The 20,367-nt window shown below is 38.5% G+C and overlaps 1 protein-coding gene across 3 annotated transcripts in view; it reads right to left on the reverse strand.

Moving 5' to 3' along the window:
- The window catches only part of cfap20dc (CFAP20 domain containing), a 38,632-nt gene extending 19,873 nt beyond the window's left edge, over nucleotides 1-18,759 (reverse strand). Inside the window, exons 1-13 of one of the 3 annotated variants that reach the window (XM_074645619.1) lie at nucleotides 18,543-18,758; nucleotides 18,285-18,374; nucleotides 16,364-16,457; nucleotides 16,206-16,278; nucleotides 14,931-15,045; nucleotides 14,613-14,760; nucleotides 14,071-14,217; nucleotides 11,222-11,394; nucleotides 11,006-11,114; nucleotides 8,076-8,174; nucleotides 7,277-7,411; nucleotides 5,529-5,851; nucleotides 1,201-1,540 (exon numbers count right to left, since the gene is read on the reverse strand). In XM_074645619.1, coding sequence (XP_074501720.1) covers nucleotides 1,508-1,540; nucleotides 5,529-5,851; nucleotides 7,277-7,411; nucleotides 8,076-8,174; nucleotides 11,006-11,114; nucleotides 11,222-11,394; nucleotides 14,071-14,217; nucleotides 14,613-14,760; nucleotides 14,931-15,045; nucleotides 16,206-16,278; nucleotides 16,364-16,457; nucleotides 18,285-18,374; nucleotides 18,543-18,563 — 1,560 coding nt within the window. In that variant the 5' untranslated portion in view covers nucleotides 18,564-18,758 and the 3' untranslated portion in view covers nucleotides 1,201-1,507. Of the gene's footprint in view, nucleotides 1-1,200; nucleotides 1,541-5,528; nucleotides 5,852-7,276; nucleotides 7,412-8,075; nucleotides 8,175-11,005; nucleotides 11,115-11,221; nucleotides 11,395-14,070; nucleotides 14,218-14,612; nucleotides 14,761-14,930; nucleotides 15,046-16,205; nucleotides 16,279-16,363; nucleotides 16,458-18,284; nucleotides 18,375-18,542 lie in introns of those variants that run through there. The other 2 variants (XM_074645610.1, XM_074645600.1) reach the window with 2 other exon arrangements.
- Between the last annotated feature and the right edge of the window lie 1,608 nt (nucleotides 18,760-20,367).

Consider the following 20,367-nt stretch of genomic DNA (forward strand, 5'->3'; position numbering starts at 1 on the left):
CAACCTGCCATAAATGAATGAAAATCAAAATCAGGCCAACGTGTGTCAGATGGCTAACCACAGTCTGATGCATTACTATAGTCAGGGTGGCAGAATGTGGTGGCTTAGCAAGATTAAGCTACTAGCAATGCAAAGCTTATGTGATGAGTTAAACAATTTCTGTGTTGCATGTCTTGCACTTTATATTGTACATCTATGTAAGCATAGCCTTAGAAATATGTCTCACTTATAACTACTGCTAACGACAGTATGGAGTTCTATAAGAAAGGTAGGTCGGTCTGTTTAAACCAGAGCAGCACAGCCACTACTGTGGCTTTTGGACTCCTTCAATGTAGTTACAATGCCATTTTTGTCATGGGCAAGCATAGACTGTATATAAGAATTGGACGTAGTCACAGTGATGTTATCCATTGGTTTGTTGACTGCCGTTTTGAAGCCATAAGTTTGGCATTTAGTCCGTCGCCATCTTGATATTTGGCTGTTGTCATGTTGTTTTTGTGCAACCAGAAGTGACACGAGAGGGTTGAGCTAAGTACAACTGACATTTTAAGGCGACCAAAAAGGTTATAATCAACTTTCATGATCTGAAAACACACTATGAAAGTGTTAAAGTTGTAAGACGAAAACACGGAAAACTCCCAAACCGGACGACGCCGTGGTAGCAACGTGTCAATCAGAAGGTAGCCACGCCCTAAAGCATCCCCTACTTTATGGTCTATTTAACTCTAAATGGGACCATAATTTACTAAATGAACATCATGCTGTATTGAAGAAGACTTGAAACTAGCGATTGAGACCATAAACTCATGTTTACAATGTTTACTGAGGTAATAAATCAAGTGAGAAGTGGGCTCATTTTCTCATAGACTTCTATTCAATCAGACTTCTTTTTGCAACCAGAGGAGTCGCCCCCTGCTGGCTGTTAGAAAGAATGCAGGTTTAAGGCACTTCCGCATCAGCTTCACTTCTCACACCCAGAGGTGGCCCACTGTGCACAAGAAAGTCAACATTTAAGACAATGACTTCCTGCTTTCTTACAGAGCAGACACTCTGCTGTTTGCTCTCAGCTCTGCTTACATTCTTTTGTTGATATTCTTGTTTTTTTCTGCAAAAGATTATGGACAGAGGCTCCTGGATATGTATAAATCACTAGGACTTTCATTTATGAAGGACACAGAAGGCTATGGCCATATTTTTTTTTGACATTTTTATTACTTCTTTAGCACTACACGAGCATGGCCTACAAACAGAACAAGCCTTTTGCTGGGTCACTACACTGAACTACAGTGACTGGAAACCTGAGATTAGCTGATGCTAGTTAGCTTTCAAAGACTTCTCCAGAATATTGCAGCGCATGAAGATCCGCTGATTAGAAGTGAATGTGGAGGTGGATGGACTGTGTGGGCGTCATACCACTTTACCATACCGGAGGATGCTAACACACAGCTAACTAACACCAACAAGTCTACTGAGGAACAGGAGGTCGGTCTGTCATGAGTAAAATTGTTCATCTCCAATCTGCGTCACCCTTCTGCTCCCTCTGCCAAGGACAAGAGACAAGAGGATTCAAAACAACGACGAGAAATAACACAACACACCAGAAACCTTGAGAGCCATTTTAGAGGAAGAGAAGAGAATTTAAAAAATGAGGGATGTCAGAACCAAGAGAGAGAGTCTCCACCCCCACACGCCAATTACCACCTGTGAGGATTAACTTTCTTCATCTCTCTGAGTTTTTCGTCTTAAAAAATTCAAATCTCCACCACTGATGTAGAAAAGAAAGGAACAGAGTAGACTGATTTTAATTTTATTATTATTCAGTGGGCTTTATTTTCCATCTTATGTTATGCATAAGATGATATGTATTCTATTTCATATTATTTTAATCTTACTTTATTATTTTATCTTTTATAATGGGTTCTTTTGCACTTTGTCTCGATGCATTTAATTTTTTATGTTTTATGTAAAGCGCATTGAATTGCTGAAATGTGCTATATAAATAAGCTTGCCTTGCCTTGGACTCCTCGGACTTTTCTCTCCCCTAACGCCCCTCGGCGTCCACCTCCACCACTGGTTTTAAGCCCCCGGCCAGCTTTGACAAATATGTCACCGTTACATCATTTATGTAATCTGGATTTTAGTCTTTTTACTGAAACCTGGCTGGATAACAGTGGCAGTACATCACTTCTCATTGAGTCCGCCCCTCCATACTTTAATTCTATGAATGCTTCTCCACCTGACAGGAAAGGTGGTGGTGGTGCTGCTATATTTAAAGACCCATTTCAATGCAAGCAGTTCTCATGTGGTGATTCCATCTCCTCTGAATATCTTTGCACTGTGTTGAAAGATACACAAAAAAATCCCGCTGATAACAATTTACAGACCAAGTATTGATGGATTTCGTCGATAACGTCACTGAGCTGCTTTCTGACATCTCGACAGATGGAGCGATTTTAACATGATTCACCGTGATAATCCTGCTCGCGAATACTGTTGTCTGTTTGAAACTGTTGATCTGTTGCAGCATGTGAAGGGACCAACACACAGCCAACACACTGGATGTCATCAACAATTCTTGTGCTTTATTTACCACTGTTGAGAAGCTAACTAATCCCTCAACACGATTAGCCCCGGATGTATATATAGTCTATGAGAAAATGACCATACTTCTCACTTCATTTACTGTATTACCTTAGTAAGCATTGTAAAAATGAGTCTATGGTCTCAATCGCTTTGTTTCAAGTCTTTTTCAATACAGCATGATGTTCATTTAGTAAATTATGGTCCCATTTAGAGTCAAATAGCAGGGTACGCTTTAGGGCGTGGCTACGTTGTGATTGACAGGTCGCTACCACAGCAAAGTTGTTGTTAAATCTGTGTTTTCGTCTTAGAACTTTAACCCTTTCACAGGGTGTTTTCAGTTCATGAAAGTTAATTATAACCTTTTTGGTCGCCTAAAAATTTCTAATTCAGCATTAAGTTGTACTTAGCTCCACCCTCTCATGTCACTTCTGGTTGCAAATAACCAAGAAGGCGATGGCCAAATTGCAGAACTTGAGATTTCAAAACAGCAGTCCACAAACCAATGGGTGACGTCAGGGTGACTACGTCCACTTCTTATATACAGTCTATGGCGCTACTAGAGGTCAAAAGCTCCACAGCGAACCTTTAAATGAACTTTCTCAGTCGATGTTTGTCATATTAGCCCAAAGGGAAGATGTTACAATACCTCTAGGTAGCCCACAATATGTTCCTACCACATCTGGGGCAATATGCAATTTGTGCTCCACCACAAATAGAATGCTTCATCAGCAATCATAAAAATCTATCAGAGAAAAACATTTGAGCATACTAGAGTATGCTCAAATGTTTTTCTGCCTGTTGGAGAGCAGTCAATGCTTGAAAAAGTAGTTGTGGTTATCCAATATATGATCTTTGTGAAACCTGATGGAATAGCCATTGTGTCCTTTTAGGGGAAAAAAGTGTTTTCTTTGGATATTACAAACAAGTGCAGCTCTCATTTTCCTCCTCGCTTCCAAAATGACCATCTCAAAAAAAAGTTGTCTTCTTTCTGCTGGTAGTTTCAAAATACAGTACATTGCGCTGGATCAAATTGCTTACTCTGCTTTCACAGAATGAAATGGCGTGCTCCTTTCTTCACCCTCTAACCACAGTTCGTACCGGAAGCTGATTTTAATGTGCTAATTTGGAAAAGTGCTCCTTAAAACACCCCCCTCAGACACACTGTCTGTGTTATTTCATTGTGAAATGTTGTAATTTTCTTTCAACCTTGGCTGTTTAACACAGTTGCTATCAGTTAATTTCCCAGAATGCCGATGGATATTCCCTAAAAAGTTGCATTAGTGGTTTTCACATGTGAAAGTGGAGGGAGAAAATGACTAACTCTATAAGCTCTATAGCTATAGGCATGACAATATTAATGGCAACAGCAAGTGCAAGTCCTGGTTCAGACAGCAGGGTACAGAGAGAAAGAACGAAAGTAAGAGAGAAAGAAAACACACTGCACATAATATGCTACTAATCAAAGTCCAGACAATACATTCCTCTGGCGGGTGGGTGTTTGTTACTTATAGAAGTGTTCTGATGGCTCATTATTAGGGCAGTGTTTGAAAAGACTATGTGATCATTTGCCATTTAACAAGGCAACCTGTCTCGCAATCTGTGTGTGTGTTGTATGATTTCTCCCTACCTTACATAAAGCAGCTCCCTTGCTGTCTTTTTAAAGGGGGTGTGGGGGGTTGTTTTGAGAAGTAGTACCAAAAGGCACTGCTGATAATAAGCTAATAATATGTTATATTTGGCTTGTGAGCAATGTAAAATGGAGGAAGGAAAATTAAAAGGTTGTGCATGTTCAGCAAAGGTGAATAAAGACATAAAACCATTCTCCAAACCAAAAAGTAATGCAAATTCTAAAGAAAAATGTCAACTCTGAGTAGCTTTGCAGAAGACAAAGAAACTGCAGGCATAGTACCGGCAGTTTACAAAAGGTCACCATAAAAAGAATCACATTTTCTCCAAACAGAACCTGTCTTATACTGTTTTTCCAACCAGATCACCCTGATGTGAGTTCTATACATGCACATCTGTACATGAACACACTGTCAATAGAGAGTCTTGAGAGAAGCCCTGAGTCACTGATACCAAAACATCTACTATTAATGTTTTAGAGAAGATTTCATGTTGTTGACTTCATTACAAATGACCTTGATGTTGTCTATGTTTGGAACCTTATCTACATCATACAGGAATGCAGTCTCTGGATGTAATCGAGTTAAAAATTGCACCATCAAACCATCAGATTTGACACATGCATGCAAAAGACATTGTCAGTATCTGTTTTTCTTCAGGATTTTGTGTTTTAGGGGGGATTTTGTCTTTAACGTGGTGCATAGAATACATTACTTCAATGCCAATTTTTTAAAATTAAAACTAAACTAATCAGCTGCGCAACAAAATGAGCTTCTTAAGTCTGAATTATCAGACTTATTATAATATTTTAAATAAGTAAAAGCAATTAGCATTTCTTTGAAGATAGTCATCTTCATACTCAGTTCAACAGTTTAATTTCCCTGCTCAGCATAAAGAAAACTACTGTTCTTTATTATACGTCTCGGAGACATTAATAAATTATCTGATGATAAATAACCCCACTGACCTTTGAAGTTAAAGTAAACTGCAACTAATCAAATTCAACTGAATCAAGTCAAACTGTGTACATAATGCGAGATATTATAACACACTGAATCTTGATGAACTGAGATTAAAATAGATCACACAAATCGAAATAAATCCCTAAAATGGACAAATCACAGTTTTGAAATCTGGTGTTTGTTTGTACTGTTAGTGTATGCGGTGTAACACAAGTTTGCTTATTTAAGGCAGATGGTCATTAGTGTCAGATAAATATATCTTGTGTCAGAGCAACACACATATCTTGTGTAAGATGCAACATACCGTAAGATGCAAAATGTGTGTGCATGTGTGTCTCTCCCCGAGAGCAAACATACCTCATCACTTTCACTGCCGATAAAGTCATCCTCAGGCTGGGCCTCATACCGCTTCGCGTTTTTGCTCTGAACCTGATCATCTCCCATCTCCATCTTCTCCTGGTCACCCTGGCCTTGCCCTCGTTTGGGCGAGTGTGGCTGGGATGAGAAAGTGAACACCTCCTCCTGCAGAGTGAGCTGGGGCTCGCACCCCTCGTTACTCTCCCAGCTGCTGCGGACTCGCAGGTCACCGGACGAACCTGGACAGATCGAGCCGGGGAGAGGCTCTGCTGGTGTGGAAGCAGCTCGTGAACTCTCCTTGGCAGGAGTGCAGACACGCTCATCTAAAATAAGAGATTACAAAAACAAGACAGCTTTAACATAAGCAGGAGTAAATCCTCTATTTGAAACATTGTTGCACATGAATGCTATAAAATAAAGAGGCTTGGAGTGTACAAATTGTATAATACATGAATAAGTCTTTCAGAATACACATGAAGGTCTTAGCCACAAAGACTGAGTAGAGAATAATGATAGGAATCTAATTACAGTGAGCAATAAATCCTTTTCAAATTTTTTCATCATGGGACTAACGTCATTCTAATTTCATTTGATTATATGCACATAAAAATGCGTAATAGCAATATGCAAAATTGTAATGAATTCCACTGCTTGCCAATAGAGAACATTCATTTCTCCCGCACTGACATTTTTGTAGGTTTTGTTAATAGCCCTGCTATGCTAATACCTTAATGACAATATAACAATGTAAAAACAACATAATCAGCAGTGAGAACAGCAGTTTACTGCAAAGTTGTCACTCATGAAATGACAGATCTGTCCAAACATCCTTAAAAATCTAGCTGACATTATTTTTCCAAGTAAACACTGCTTCCATTCTGCTTTAATCTTTTGTTTTTCCACTTTTGTTAAAAAGAGAAAATCTTACAGCAGTGTTACAATATCTGACACTTTGTTCCTGAATATAACGGTACAATCTTTTTTTTTTTTTTTTAAATGAAAGATGCATACATTTGTGTGTGCGTGAAAGACACACTGAATCCTTAAACTCCACGATGGGCCTGAGATCAAAGAAAGAGGCACCTCTATCTGAATGAGTGAGCACATTTGAACCTCTCGACAGTATAATCACTTTCTCTAATTGCCCACTGTGTGGCAAACCCTGGGCTCAGGAGATGTCCCTCTGACTTTTATTTAATGTGCCACATTACCATTAATGAACTAACTACTTTCCGTCTGTGGGCAGGGCTGCGGCAAAGGAGCTTATTGCGGTGGAGAAACATCCATAAATGAGCTTTCAGAGCACGTGCGCTCATTTTGTGAGGACAATGCTAGTGTGTGCGTGTGTGTGGCGGCGGCAGCGGCAGTGGTGGTGGTGGGATTTCTTAGGCTGGCAAGGGAGAAGGTACTCCTACAAAAATCCTACAAATGGCCTTGACGGGGGCTATGCAAAATTAAAAAGGGGGAACAAAAGCGACGGTGTACGCAGGATAGAATGAGGCTCATTAAAATTCATGCACTATTTTGAAGTGATTTAATTTATAAAATAGGAATAGGTATTTTTCCCAAGTATAAAAGGAGCTCCTTGGTAAAATCCGAACATGCAGTCAAATATGCATATTATTCTCTTTTGTCCCATTCCTCGCTGTCTTTTTAGAGTTTTCTAACCACCACTCACTCAGTCTGAAAGCTCCGGCTGCTTCCTGCTGTCATGCTCCCTGTCTATTCACAGCAGACGTGACGCTCACCTGCCATTAGATGCTTTGTCTTCTCTGTTAGGGTCAGAGGGTGTTGCGTGCTCTCTTGCCTACTGGGTGGATGAGTGCACCTCTCTCTGGTTTTACTTCTCTGTCTGTGGCCACCAGATACAGCATCTGGAGAGGCTGTTAACCAGAATGAAACACCTCACCATATTAAACCTCGGCACATTCACCAAACCACACTGTGTATCCTACAGCACAGTATTAGGGCCACATTGAGGGAAAAAAAATAAATCGGAGATTTCAAGAATAAAGTCATAGGTTTACAAGAAAAAAGTCTTAATATTATGAGAATAAAGTCAGAAGTTTAAGATAAAAAAGTTGTAGTATGAGAATAAAGTTATAATATTATAAAGTAGTAATTGTACGTGTTATTTTAGAAAGGAAAGAGAGCAATGTGCTGCCTGTGTGAAAATGAGGAACGTGGAGCATCTTGTGAAGTTATACTTTAGTTTAAGTTTCACAAATAACGAAATACTTAATCTTTTGGCACATCAGCACCACATTATCATAATAAGTGTCAGGACCAGATTGTGCAAGAAATTGCGTTTAAAATTGCGAGGAGGAAATTACTTTTTTTCTTGAAAAGTTATGACTTTATTCTCATAATATTACAACTTTTATTTTTTCTTGAAATAGTATGACTTTATTCTCATTAAATTACGACTTTTTTCCTGTAATATTATGACTTTATTTTTGAAATATCAGATTTTTTTCCCCTAATTTGTGGCCCTAATACTCCGTCGTAGTATTCCAACATACACAGAGAATATAAAATGCAGCTTACCTGACGATGCTATCCTCTCTCTTCCAGCACTGTAGACCCGTAGCTTCTTGGATCCCTGCTTGTCTTTTGGGGGATGGGGTTGCAAACTGCATAGTGTTCCTACACACAGTACTTTCAACGTTAGAAAAAGCTTTATAACAAAAAAAAACAGTCAAACAACAATGTTATTATAGCTTGCCAGAAGCATATCTGTGAACTGATTATGCACTGTGAAAATCCCTATTAATGAAGGCATTTCAGAAACTGAGCTTCTTACATTCATTCAGCGCAGGGAGAATACATCTAGCCACATTATGTTCAGCTGAATTAAGGAATTTTAATCATCGGGGTTTTTGCATTCAGTCATGCTCAAAGGATGGTGTATTACCAACTGTAAAAGCTGTTATTAGGTGCTTGGGAGAACATGCTCTGACAGAGCCGGGCTCTTGTTTTGTTGGTTTATATGTAATGCTTTCACCGATGCACGAGAATAATCGGGTGCATTGTTAAGGCCAAGAAGAGCTGTAATGAGAGGAACAACGTGCGTTATATTCACATGACAGGAAATAAAAGAAGCTGAGTGATTTCCATCTATGAAGATTCTCAGTCACCCGTGGCATTTAGAGGTACTAAGTCAAAGTTAACTAGACTCACTAACAAGTCTTCTAGCTCCTCGTTCTCTAGTCACTACATTTTATTAACCATTTACATATTTAAATTTAGTAAATAATATATTGGCTTTCATGTCACTTGATCAGTTAATGACATTTTCCCTGCATACCAACAAAAGCAAGATGAAACCACTTCACAAACACAACAATCACCCGAAAAAGTGGTATTTGAGCTCTGTACTCAAAACAATGTCTGGGGGCATTATGAACTAATGTTGGTTTGGGTGGTGGTGATATTACAGTAGTATCTCCCTAATAATCAATTATGATTGCAAGCACTTGTGCAAAAATGTGAGCATAGGCAGTGGGCATTGCTCCAAATCACGTTATCTAGCTACAGGACTCAACTGTAATTGTCTGGAGATCTTCCAATAACTTGTCAGTTATATTTCTGTCCTGGGTTCAGCTTCTTTTTTAGTTCATTTTCACATTTTCCGCTCCTTATTCCCACCTATCAGTCACTTAGTACAAATACAGTACTGGTCCACCAACTCATTCTCTTTGCCAAATTGTCTTATGTGCCTTATATATGCCTCCCTGTCAGCTCCCTTTCTGGCTCCGTTTGCCTTCGCTGATTGCTTACCTATTATTGACCAGGCTTTTGAACAAAGACCAAAGCAATCAACTGCCTTTTAAGATAACTGCTCTACCTCTGGGTCCACATTACAACTTAGACTATAAATATGACAATTGTTTTCCTTCTTTCCCATTATCTGCTTCCATGTTAGCTGCTTCTTATTGGTGTCCTGGTAGAGTAGCAACGGCACCGCTTCCGAACTACAGAGATAAGAATGAAAACGGCCGCTGTGGGTTTTAACATCCAATCCGATATAAAAACAGTTATGAACAGGCTTTTTAAAGGAAGATTGTTTTGGTTGGTGATGTGTGCCATGAATACACGCCTTTGGAAAGCAAGAGCCAAAGTCGTAAATTGAACAATCAATGATCTCCAGTGACACAGTGTTTAAACACATAGTAGCTGATCTCAGGAGAAGGAAAACAATCGACTTAAAGACTAACAGGCCTCTGCTCTGCTCATTTCACTGAATATTTAATGAGTTTCTTTGCTTTTTATTGCTGTTTGCTGTTCTGTATTTAACACTGCTGTAATGGCCACCCCCCTCACCTCTTAACTGTGCTGTGAATCAGTGTGCGAATGTGATGGCAGCTCCAGTCCTCGGTATCTTACAGCAAGTGTGAGTATACAGATTTGCTACAAGGCTCACTTTGTATTTCATTTCGTTATTTTCCTTTTTTGGTGTTAAGTATTTTTGTTTAACTGATTGTTTTAAAGCAGCAGAGGGTAGAAATGGAGCAAATATGATTTAAAAAAGTTATTTTTATTACACGGTCACTATATCCTGACAGTAGTGCATGTGACAGGTAAAAAAAGTCATGTGCCTCTGTGTCCTCAGGTACTCCTAATGGCATATGCAAGATTTCACAGACCCAGAGGAAAACAACCAATCAGCCTGTCAATCACTCACGAACTCCGATTAAACGCTCAAACTAGGCAGCGCTGATCAAATATGAATCAATATTCTGTTACTGTAATGACTATTTCTCTCCTCAAATGTTTTCAGAAACATCTTGTAGTGTACTGTTTAGCTGTAAAAGGAGAAAGTGTGTGACCCGGCAGCCATGTTGAGATCAGCTGAAGAAATACCAAGCACCGCCCACCAGCCGGAGCACAGCCAATACGAACGCTCTCTCTCTCTCTGAAATGACCTGTGATTGGTCAAAGTCTCCCATCACGGGCTACATTTTTTAAAGCCTAAAAACAGAGCCATGAGGAGGTGCAGAAGTCTAGTTTTCTCTCAGAACACTTGAATTATAATATGCTGAAAGGTTATTATGGAATACTGCAGCTTTAATCAACTTAATATGTCCTATACATATATACTATATGTGTTGAATTTGAATAGTAAAGTCTTGTGTTTTATCCACAGAAAAAAAGTCAAAAAAATGATAACCAGAGGATGGTTGGCACATGCACTTCAAACAAAAATTTGGACCCAGATATGTGCAGTACCTTGTACAAAAATACACTGTTAATAGCCAGCTTTGGTCCAATTTTCCTACACAGCCTTTCATCATTGAATTTAAAGTCCTCGCCATGCTCTGCATGCAAGACAAAGACGAACAAATAAATGATTGAAAGAGTAATTAAAAAGTGATTTTGTGATATACAGTAATAGTTAACCAGAGCATGTATAGGTGTAGGTGTAGGAAGCATGCAGACCGGATAAAACAACACTATGAACTCATATTCATATCTACCCTCAAGAAGAATGTGGGCAGGTTCTCCGTGTGATAAATCCTCACTCGGCTTGGCATTGCTCTCACTCTCTGCAGCAACTTTTTGGTTCATTTTACTGGACGCGGATCCCTGCGGGGAAGAAGAAAAACAAGTTCAAAGACAACATGTTCCATTTTGTACTTATGGTAATGTGAGACATATAGGCATATATGTTGTTATGGGATTCATGAGATTACCACATTTGAGATAAAGAGTACACTTCTATCCGTTCCGTCTGGGGCTGCACTGCTTTTTCTTCCAGTTTGAGGAGGCGGCCCTGAAACCCTGGAGCCTGAGGCTGTGTGTAAAACACCCTGGGGCCTGGAGCGTCGATAACTGGTTGATCTGGCAGTGGTAGACTGATCAGGAACTGCAAAAGAAATTCCCATTTGTTGTTTGGAGAGTTTCTTTAAGGAATTTTCTTACATCTTATGCTCACACATATTCTAAATAAACAAATAAAAGATTATACTTTCTAAATCCTCGGACCTAAACTACCTGGCAAGTAGGGCTGGAAATTGTAAGCAATTTCCTAATCTTTTGTCAGTCATGTTAGTGATCAAGTAGCCGCGGAAACTTCCCAAGGTTATGCCTCAGATATGCAAAAGTCACTTAGTTCACATAGATGAAAAATGCAGGCTTAAAGCCAGTTCAGTGTGAAAGCCTCAGACGAGCATTGTAAAGATCAGCAAGAAGCCGCCTCCACACTAGTCACGAAGCCCTTTCAAAGTTTCTTTCTTTATACAGTGAATAGAAAACTTTATAAACACGCATTTTTTATACTTTGAATTAGAACCTATTGATTACGACATGCTCTTTACGGTTGGGGTTTCATGGTCGTATATGAATTAGATTCTCCTGCTGAACTGATTGAGTTGGTGTTTTTCTTTAATCCATCAATCTGCTCCCTATCATCATGTAAAAATAATGGGCTGTGGAGGGAGTGGTGATAGAGCCACGAACTGACCCTGCTGTATCTGTGCCAGGGCTCATTAGGACCAACTCCGCCGATACGAAACAGAAAAACACACTTTTTGTCTCCTCCTGATCATCAGAGGCGAGAGCAGACACTTTCATGCCACAAAACACACAAGATGGTCGAGATGATAAAGACGGAGCTGAGTCGGGTGTACTGAGAGTGAAGAAAAAGAAGAAGTCACACTCCTTTGATGCAGCCGATTCGACACTCAGAAAATGACCCAGGTTTAGGAGCGAATAAAGTTCAGTGTACTTCAAATCTGCAAAGGCTCATGAAAGAATGTGGTAACAATAAGGAATAAAATGAGATGTATGATAGTTGATAGACTGAAAAAAATATTTTGAGCAGGGATTTTGATCTGTGATAAAATTCATCGACCTTGAAACAGAATGTCTTTGGTGTGGGAGATAATCAGTCTGTTTGTTGCTGCATGATAAAAACTTACTTTTAACAGTTTCTGACAGATTGAATACTGAAGCAACGATATTCACCAGGCGACTTCGTCACAGTTAAATTGGATGCCTACTTTAATAGCAATCGTTTTAATTATGATTAGGAATGTTATGCTAATAATGCAGATGCTAATTATGAAAAGCTATTCCTTGTGAGCAGTTACTGCTCTCCTCTATGGGCATTGCCGGTTGACTAAACATGACTTAGACAGCTGTCAGAACAAATAAATAAGCGCTGATAAAAAAGGCCACAGAGGCGGCGGAACTGGATTACTGGTGCATGTCTTTTTATATGAGGAGATAATTGCAGCTCTCCGAGTACAGGTGAGGTGCAAATGAACACAAAAATGAGGACCACAGGAATTTCATGCGAGGAAAACAAATCGATTATCATCACAGTCTCTTCGTAGAAAACAATTTCTCTATGTGCAACAATTTCTGCACCATGATGTATTATATTAACCGATTCACTGGTAGATTATGGCTGCTATCTTGTGTTGTAAATGTATAAATTCACACCTACAGTATGGCTGTCATAAGTTACAACATGTTGTGATACTTTAGAGAAGACGTACATTAAATGGACAAAAGTATGTGGATACATACATTTTAAACTCATATGTAATTGGTGAACATCTCAAAACCATGGGTTTTAAGATGCTGCTGTAATAGCCGCCACTCTAAAAGCTGTTTCTAACCAGTGCGGAAAATCCGCATTCGGATTTTCCGCATTGACAACTATGCACACCAGGTCCGGTGTGAATTATCCGCGTTGCTGTGTTCCATTTCTTCAAGGCCCAATGAGTTTCCTTCTAAATAGTGCCGTGTCAACTCCACACAACAAAAACACAAACAGAGAATGTCAAGGGGGCTAACGTTAACTACACAATACATAAAGTAATCAGACCCCAAATGTGATGCTTATGCTAGCTGTTGTGGCTAACATTAGCAAGTGCATATCAGCTACATTAGCATCTTAGTCGTATCCCAGCTGCTGGGCGATCTCAAGCCATATATTGTCCTTTATTTGGTTGTTGAGGTATAAGTGTTTGTCGTACATTATTGGGTGTTGAGAAGGGGACGGCCCATTGTTATTCTGAAACACCAATAGTCCGAAAAATGTCCCACTGGACCGGAAAAAGCCCATTTGTTCCAAGGCCCATTGCTCTGAAAATATACACTATCTGTGCAACAAACATAAGCAGATGGCTAATTATTATGTCAAATGACAACGATCCGTTGGAACAAAGGATTTCATTGGTCAAATATATATTTCCGCAGATGAAATCCACTGAAATCGAGGTCTGTCTGAATATGTTTTTGTGCAAGCATTCATAAGAACCCACAAAATCTGTTTTTATAAATTTCCGTGTGAATTTTTCCGACGGAAATCTGTGCTTGGTGTGAAACGGCTTCAAAGCTGTCTGATAAATGTACAGTAGTGCAATAAAAAGTACAATATTTGCCTCCAAAATGTAGTGGAGCAGAAATATGAAGCAGTATAAAATGGAAATACTAAAGTACAAGTACCTCAAAATTGTATTTAAGTATAGTGCTGGAGTAAATGTACTTAGATACTCTCCACCACTGTTCATTGTGATTTGCTCTTACCTACCACAGTCAGAGCTCAACAGTCCAGCCCTCGTATCTGCCTTCCGCAAATTCTCCATGTTCAACACCTGAGTGACGTGGTTCACATCTGGTGGGAACTGGCAACTGCGAGGGATCAAGTCCATGAGACCAGCACCACTGAGAAACATATCTAGAAAAGAGAACAATCTGATATTTAGCCTACAGAATAAACCAAAACACATCATAGTGACATATCATCATACAACAAAGGTAACAGTTTGATTAACAAAAAAAACACAAATGACAATGACAGCGCCAAGTGCGGCTGTTGGCTCTGCTGAGCCATTTCAGAGTTAAACAATAACCACCACTGATCTCTCAGCCAACTACCACAGAAAACAGCCAACTGTTTCTCTCTCTCTCTCTCCACACACATGCACACAATTTCATAAAAACTCAGAATAAATCTACTCAAAGTGAAGACCACTGACTTACTTCGGGGCTTAGCTATTGTATCTCTTGAATAACTACGTGTGGAGGGAACTTTAAGGTAGACTAAAGAAACTTTTTGACGTTAGTTATTACCATCATGTGACATTCCTGTAGGTTCAGTTTTCATGGTGAAGATTCTGCGGACTTTACAGGTAGCAAACAAAGTGATGCCATCCAGCGACAAAAACCCTTTGAACAGCTCACCGGTGAACGATACAAGATCGACGCACAAAGTAGACCACTGAGACAACAGAAAACATAGGATTTTGTAGTTACAGTAAAAGGATCTCCTCGAGATGCAGCTCAATACGTATTATAAGATATGAATACCAACGATAAAAAAGCACATAGCTGAAATTTGCGAATCTAAAAGTACTAAAAGGACATTTCAAGGATGAGTTAGATACTCACAATATTGCGTTTCAGTCCAACAAAAGGTATCTTTGCGTGCAAAAGTGTAGCAGACAACTCTTTATGTACTGTCGATAAGTGAAGTCTTCTTTTCAGATGCTCTGAATCAGTTATCCTGCGAATAACAGACAACAGAACATAAATTATCACCAGCAGCATCAATGGTGTCATTAAGAAGTCCTGAGCAGAGGAAGTCACAAGCTTTATTGGTCTGTAAGGTAAGCTCTTAAAGGTGCTTTCACTTTAATGTAGTGCTGTCATGACACTCTCTAATGGAGGAACAACAACACCAGCAATATTTCCCCAGATTCTTAAAATGATGTAGTGTGTAAGTAAAAAAGTAGGTAAGTAACTTTATAGTGAGAAATTATTTCAACTTCTGACAGTATGTCCTCCTAGTTTGTTTTCTGTATTGCTCCCATGACATAACAAAATATAAACAGCAGCACCTACACTGCTACTACCACAGCCTGAGTCTGTAGTAAATTGAATTTTACCATGAAGTGAATTCATACATGAAGAGTTTACAGCACAATAAAAGACTCCATAAACACTTTAAATATAGATTATAGAGTCTTGATTGCACAAACTGTATTTTATTGATCATAAGAACAGTGGTAACTCACTGAGAGACACTCTTCTTTCTATTAATAAACATTCAAACATTATAAGCTACTGTGTTTGTATTGTTTACAATTTCCACAACACTTGACTTGTATATAGACGTTTTATTTTATTATTGTACTTGTAATATATTGTTGGTCATTGGTGCTTTTTATATATATGTTTATAATATGTATATATAAACCTATTTTTTCACTACTTGTGTACATAACAGTCCCGTCTATTCCTCACCTATTCCTTTTATCTTACCTTAAGATAAAAGCCTGCTTTGTAGCAAGAAGTTTAACAATATCTTAATCATAAATGATTATTTAAGAAAATTACAATAGTTATTGCTAATATAATCAATTTCCCAAGTGGTTCAAGGGGTTTTCAAGCTAAATATCTTTTAATCATACTTTTCAGTGGTCTGAGGGGGAATTCAGAACGATTATTTTCTATATTTCACTGTACATTATAATATTAACTATTCTCTTATGTAACAAAGTGTTAATTTACTCCATTAATTACTGTGGCTACCATATTGAACCACACTAACAGTAATAAAAGTCATTTATCAACCATGGAATGAAAGATTTACTGAGATCTACAACAGCGTATGCTATAAAAAAAAAATTATTTAAAAAAACATATTGAGCTTGCTGTACTCACACAAGCTCAATGGAAAAGTCTTTGCACTGGGGAATATTCACTTGAAGGACCAAGAATCTTTGGAGCAGTCCGACTAATAAAGAAATAGGCAAAGAAGTGAATTAATATTAACACGTGAGCGTGACAACATAGAATTTGCAAATGGGTGCGTGACTTACGAGACATTTTCCCATTCTCTGGCATTTGCATCTTGACTGTCTGGCTGCTGCCCTCCAGACAGTAAACAAACCCTTTGACTTCTTTATTGTACTCCTAAGGAAGAAATAATACATAAGAAGCCTTGCTATATTCTGATTGTGTACCTGTACTGTGTCATTGAGCAGACAGCACATGTTTTATGTGAGCAGAGTTCTATTATGGCTTAAAAATACAATGTGAGCAAGGGGAAAATGTATAGCCAGATAAACAGTACTCCGTGGCATCTACTATTTCTCTTATAACACAATTTAATGATAACATGAGTTTGTATTTTCCCTCATTTTGACAGTTTTCAACAAATCTCTCATACAAGTTGTATACTGTAACGTTACTAATAGCATCCCAAATGCACGCTGTAAAAGATGACACCCATGTGAATTCTTACAATTCAAAACAATGTAACCCTGCTGTAGTGTAAGTTTAACTCTATAGTTCAATGTTTGATGCACTATTCAGCCCTGTGGTAATCATTCAGACTGTGCTAACTAGTAACTGTTACCTGTGGTGTGTATTGGACTGCATTACCCAGCCAACATTTATATGTGGGGCCCATGTGGGTAGTAAATGGGCTGAAAAATGGGCCCTATATGGGATTGTCTGCGGGTTCCATAATGACCCAATGCCAATTGCCCACATGGATTCCATGCAGGATTACACTGGGTGTTATGTGGGTCCCAACTGGGCAACATACCCAAGACCCATCTTGGTCCCAGCTTTAAGTTCTATGTGGGTACTACATGGGGACTCCATGGGTTAAAATATGGGTTGTAAGTGGGTTTGTCCACAGTTTCTATGTTGGCCCCATGTACTCATTTCCCAGTAGTGACCCAATTAGGACGCACACGGGTAGCCCACATGGGGAGCCCATTTGGGACCAACTTAGTTGACCCAAGTGGGCGCCATTTGTGTTGCCCATTCTGAGCCCATGAACTAATTTCCCATCAGTGACCCACTAGGAACCAACTTGGGTAACCCACATGGGGAGCCCATGTGGGACCAACTTAGTTGATAAGATACCCATTTTGGGCCCATACCCACTTGGTACCCAGGTACCCGCAGCATAACCCATGTGGGGCCCACATAACCATGTTGGCTGGGTAACTGTAACCTGTGGTGTGTTATTGGACTGCATTAGCTTGCATGTTGTTGCTGTTCCTGTGTGCTAGCTTGACGTAAAGGACACATGTAGGACTAGTTCAGGGGTCAGCAACCTGCAGCTCCGGAGCCACATGTGGCTCTTTAGCTCCTCTCCAGTGGCTCCCTGTGGATTTTTAAAAATGGAAATGAATAACTGTTTTTTGTTTACATTTTAATTTTAATTTATCATTGTTGTAGGTCTATGGTACGACTGAACGACCGAGTATTAGGGCCACATTGAGGAAAAATAAATAAATCTGACATTTTGAGAATAAAGTCATAAGATTACGAGAAAAAAAGTCATAATATTATAAAGTAGTAATTTTACGTGTTATTTTCTTTTTTTCTCCTAAAGTTATGACTTTATTTACGTAATATTATGACTATTTTTCTCGTAAAGTTATGACTATTTTCTCTTAATACTATATCTTTATTCTGGAAATCTCAGATGTTTTTTCCCTCAATGTGGCGTTAATACTCTGCAGTACATTTGCTCTTTGGCCCTCACTGCATTAGACTTCTATACTATATACTTAAGACTATAAGCTGTGTTACCTTCTTCACAATCATCAAATGTTTTGCGGCTCCAGACAGATTATTATTTTATTTGTTTTGTCTAAAATGGCTCTTTTGATAGTAAAGCTTGCTGACCCCTGGACTAGTTAAACTGATTATGGGCAATAATGAGTGCGTTTAATCACCATAAGAGTAGGCTATGGTAAACTAGCAGATCTGGAAACTCACCTTATGTATGGCTGACGGACCTCCATACAGTTTCCATCTGGCTACAGGGTCTTTACCTTGTCCAGTGAAGATCTCCACCACAGCTCCACCCTGCCAGACACAGCATTAGTTTCACTATTAGCCTGTTATAGCCTGCAGCTAATGTGATGCTACAACATGCTAACTCATATTAGCCTCAAACAGAGAGCATGTTATTCACAAAGAGCGAGGCGTTCAGGTAATAGAAGGCAGAGGTTAGTTTGGTTAAAATAAACTCACCTGGTAATTATTCCTGAACATCTTACGTGACGTCACGTCAACTGTTGAAAACAATATTGAAGTGCGTGTTTACCGAGATAAAATATAGTTTTAATATCTGACAGATACACTGGAAAGCAACTTATCTTATCATTTTGTACAAGCAGGTAATATAAAAGGTGTAAAGACGCAGTAGTATGACAACAGTTTAGCTAACACAGGAAGTGTCTCCATGGTTACCTGACGCTACCCTAGCAACCAGCAACCAGCCAGGCAACCGATGTCTGACTCACCGGAAGTAGACGAAGAAAACTATTAGACTACTTTTATTTATTTATTTATTTAAATAAATTCGCTATTGCAAACAAAACATATACAAATAATTGAGTCAATAATACAGACAAACAATGTCAGAGCCAAGGTTACAAAATATTTTAATGTACTGTTTGGTTTCATTTTCAAATCTTATAAATAAGGGTTTAGAGTGACTACATTTGAATTCATGAATGTGAATTTGAATTTGAAATTTGAATTTGAATTTGAATTTGAATTTGAATGTGAATCTGATTTATTGCCTTTAATAGGCTATTTATTGTGCTTATTGTTTTTTTTACGACTGTGTGGTACTGCTGACTGTACAACAAATTGCCCCTAGGGGATGATAAAGTTTTCCTTGACCTTGACCTTGTGAAATTCTGCCAAAATTCTGATCAAATTTATTATATATAATTCTTTACAATTTTTTACTATTGTTATTGTAGAAACCAAACAGTACATAATGATAGAACAACAAAAATCAATATTATCAGTAACTAAGAAGAAAACATTGAACTTTCAAACATAATTTGTTTTGTGACGTTAAGTGCTTCACTGTGCGTGTCGGGTAATTGAAACACAAGGTAAGACTATCGATATATAATTTAAACCCACCAACATTAGGCCTGGCCCACTTATTGCCATAACGTTATTGTAACTTGCATGGGACTTTGTTATCATTTACCTACAGTACAGAACAGTATTGTATTTCAGTTCATAGCCCCATCTGTATTTGGGGATCCAAGGATCAAATGTTCAACATAAAGCAGCAAGACACATTTGTGAAATAAATATTCATATGAATAAATATTCACAAAATATATGATATGACCATGAAATTTTGACTCAGCTTGACATTATAAAATGTTATATCATCCTGCTTCTTTTCACAACAACAGACTTTATTGCAGGTTATTTTTTATCAATGTATATTCCAGCTGTTTTTAAATCAACATTCTCCACAGTCTGCTATTAATTCACAATTCAAATTTTCCCATTAGCCATTTTATTTCATATTTCCTGTTTTCATCACAATAATCTGTCAATCAAGAAAGACAGGGGGGTGAATAAATGTTGGCTGCTAAATGTTGATAGAAAATGTTTGCTGTATTTACTCTACACCCTCCAATCTCATCACTGGACTCCTTGAGAACAAAACAATAGTTTATCATACCAGAAAAATCACCATAGGGTGATTGTGATATGGGATGTTTGAATAAAGATGTTGCTAAAAAAACAAACTGAGTTAAAAATAGACCAGTATTAAAGTTGTATCTTCTCTTGAAATGCAAAAATCCATTCTTGTGTCATTGTCACTTGCTTTGTTTACCCTGGCAGCAGGGCTATTATGAGATCAAAAAGATGTCTTTTTAATTAGCTACAGAGGGAGACCACATCCGGAAGTACAACGGTATGGCTTACTGCTTATTAACATGTTTTGCATGTATCTGACTTCAAACACGAGGTGGTCTCAGTTATTTATGGATATAGAACAAAAGACAGCACAAAAAAACTGAAATCTGTCCAGTCA

Source organism: Sebastes fasciatus, chromosome 1 (genome assembly GCF_043250625.1).
Source record: "Sebastes fasciatus isolate fSebFas1 chromosome 1, fSebFas1.pri, whole genome shotgun sequence".
Lineage (NCBI taxonomy): Eukaryota > Metazoa > Chordata > Actinopteri > Perciformes > Sebastidae > Sebastes > Sebastes fasciatus.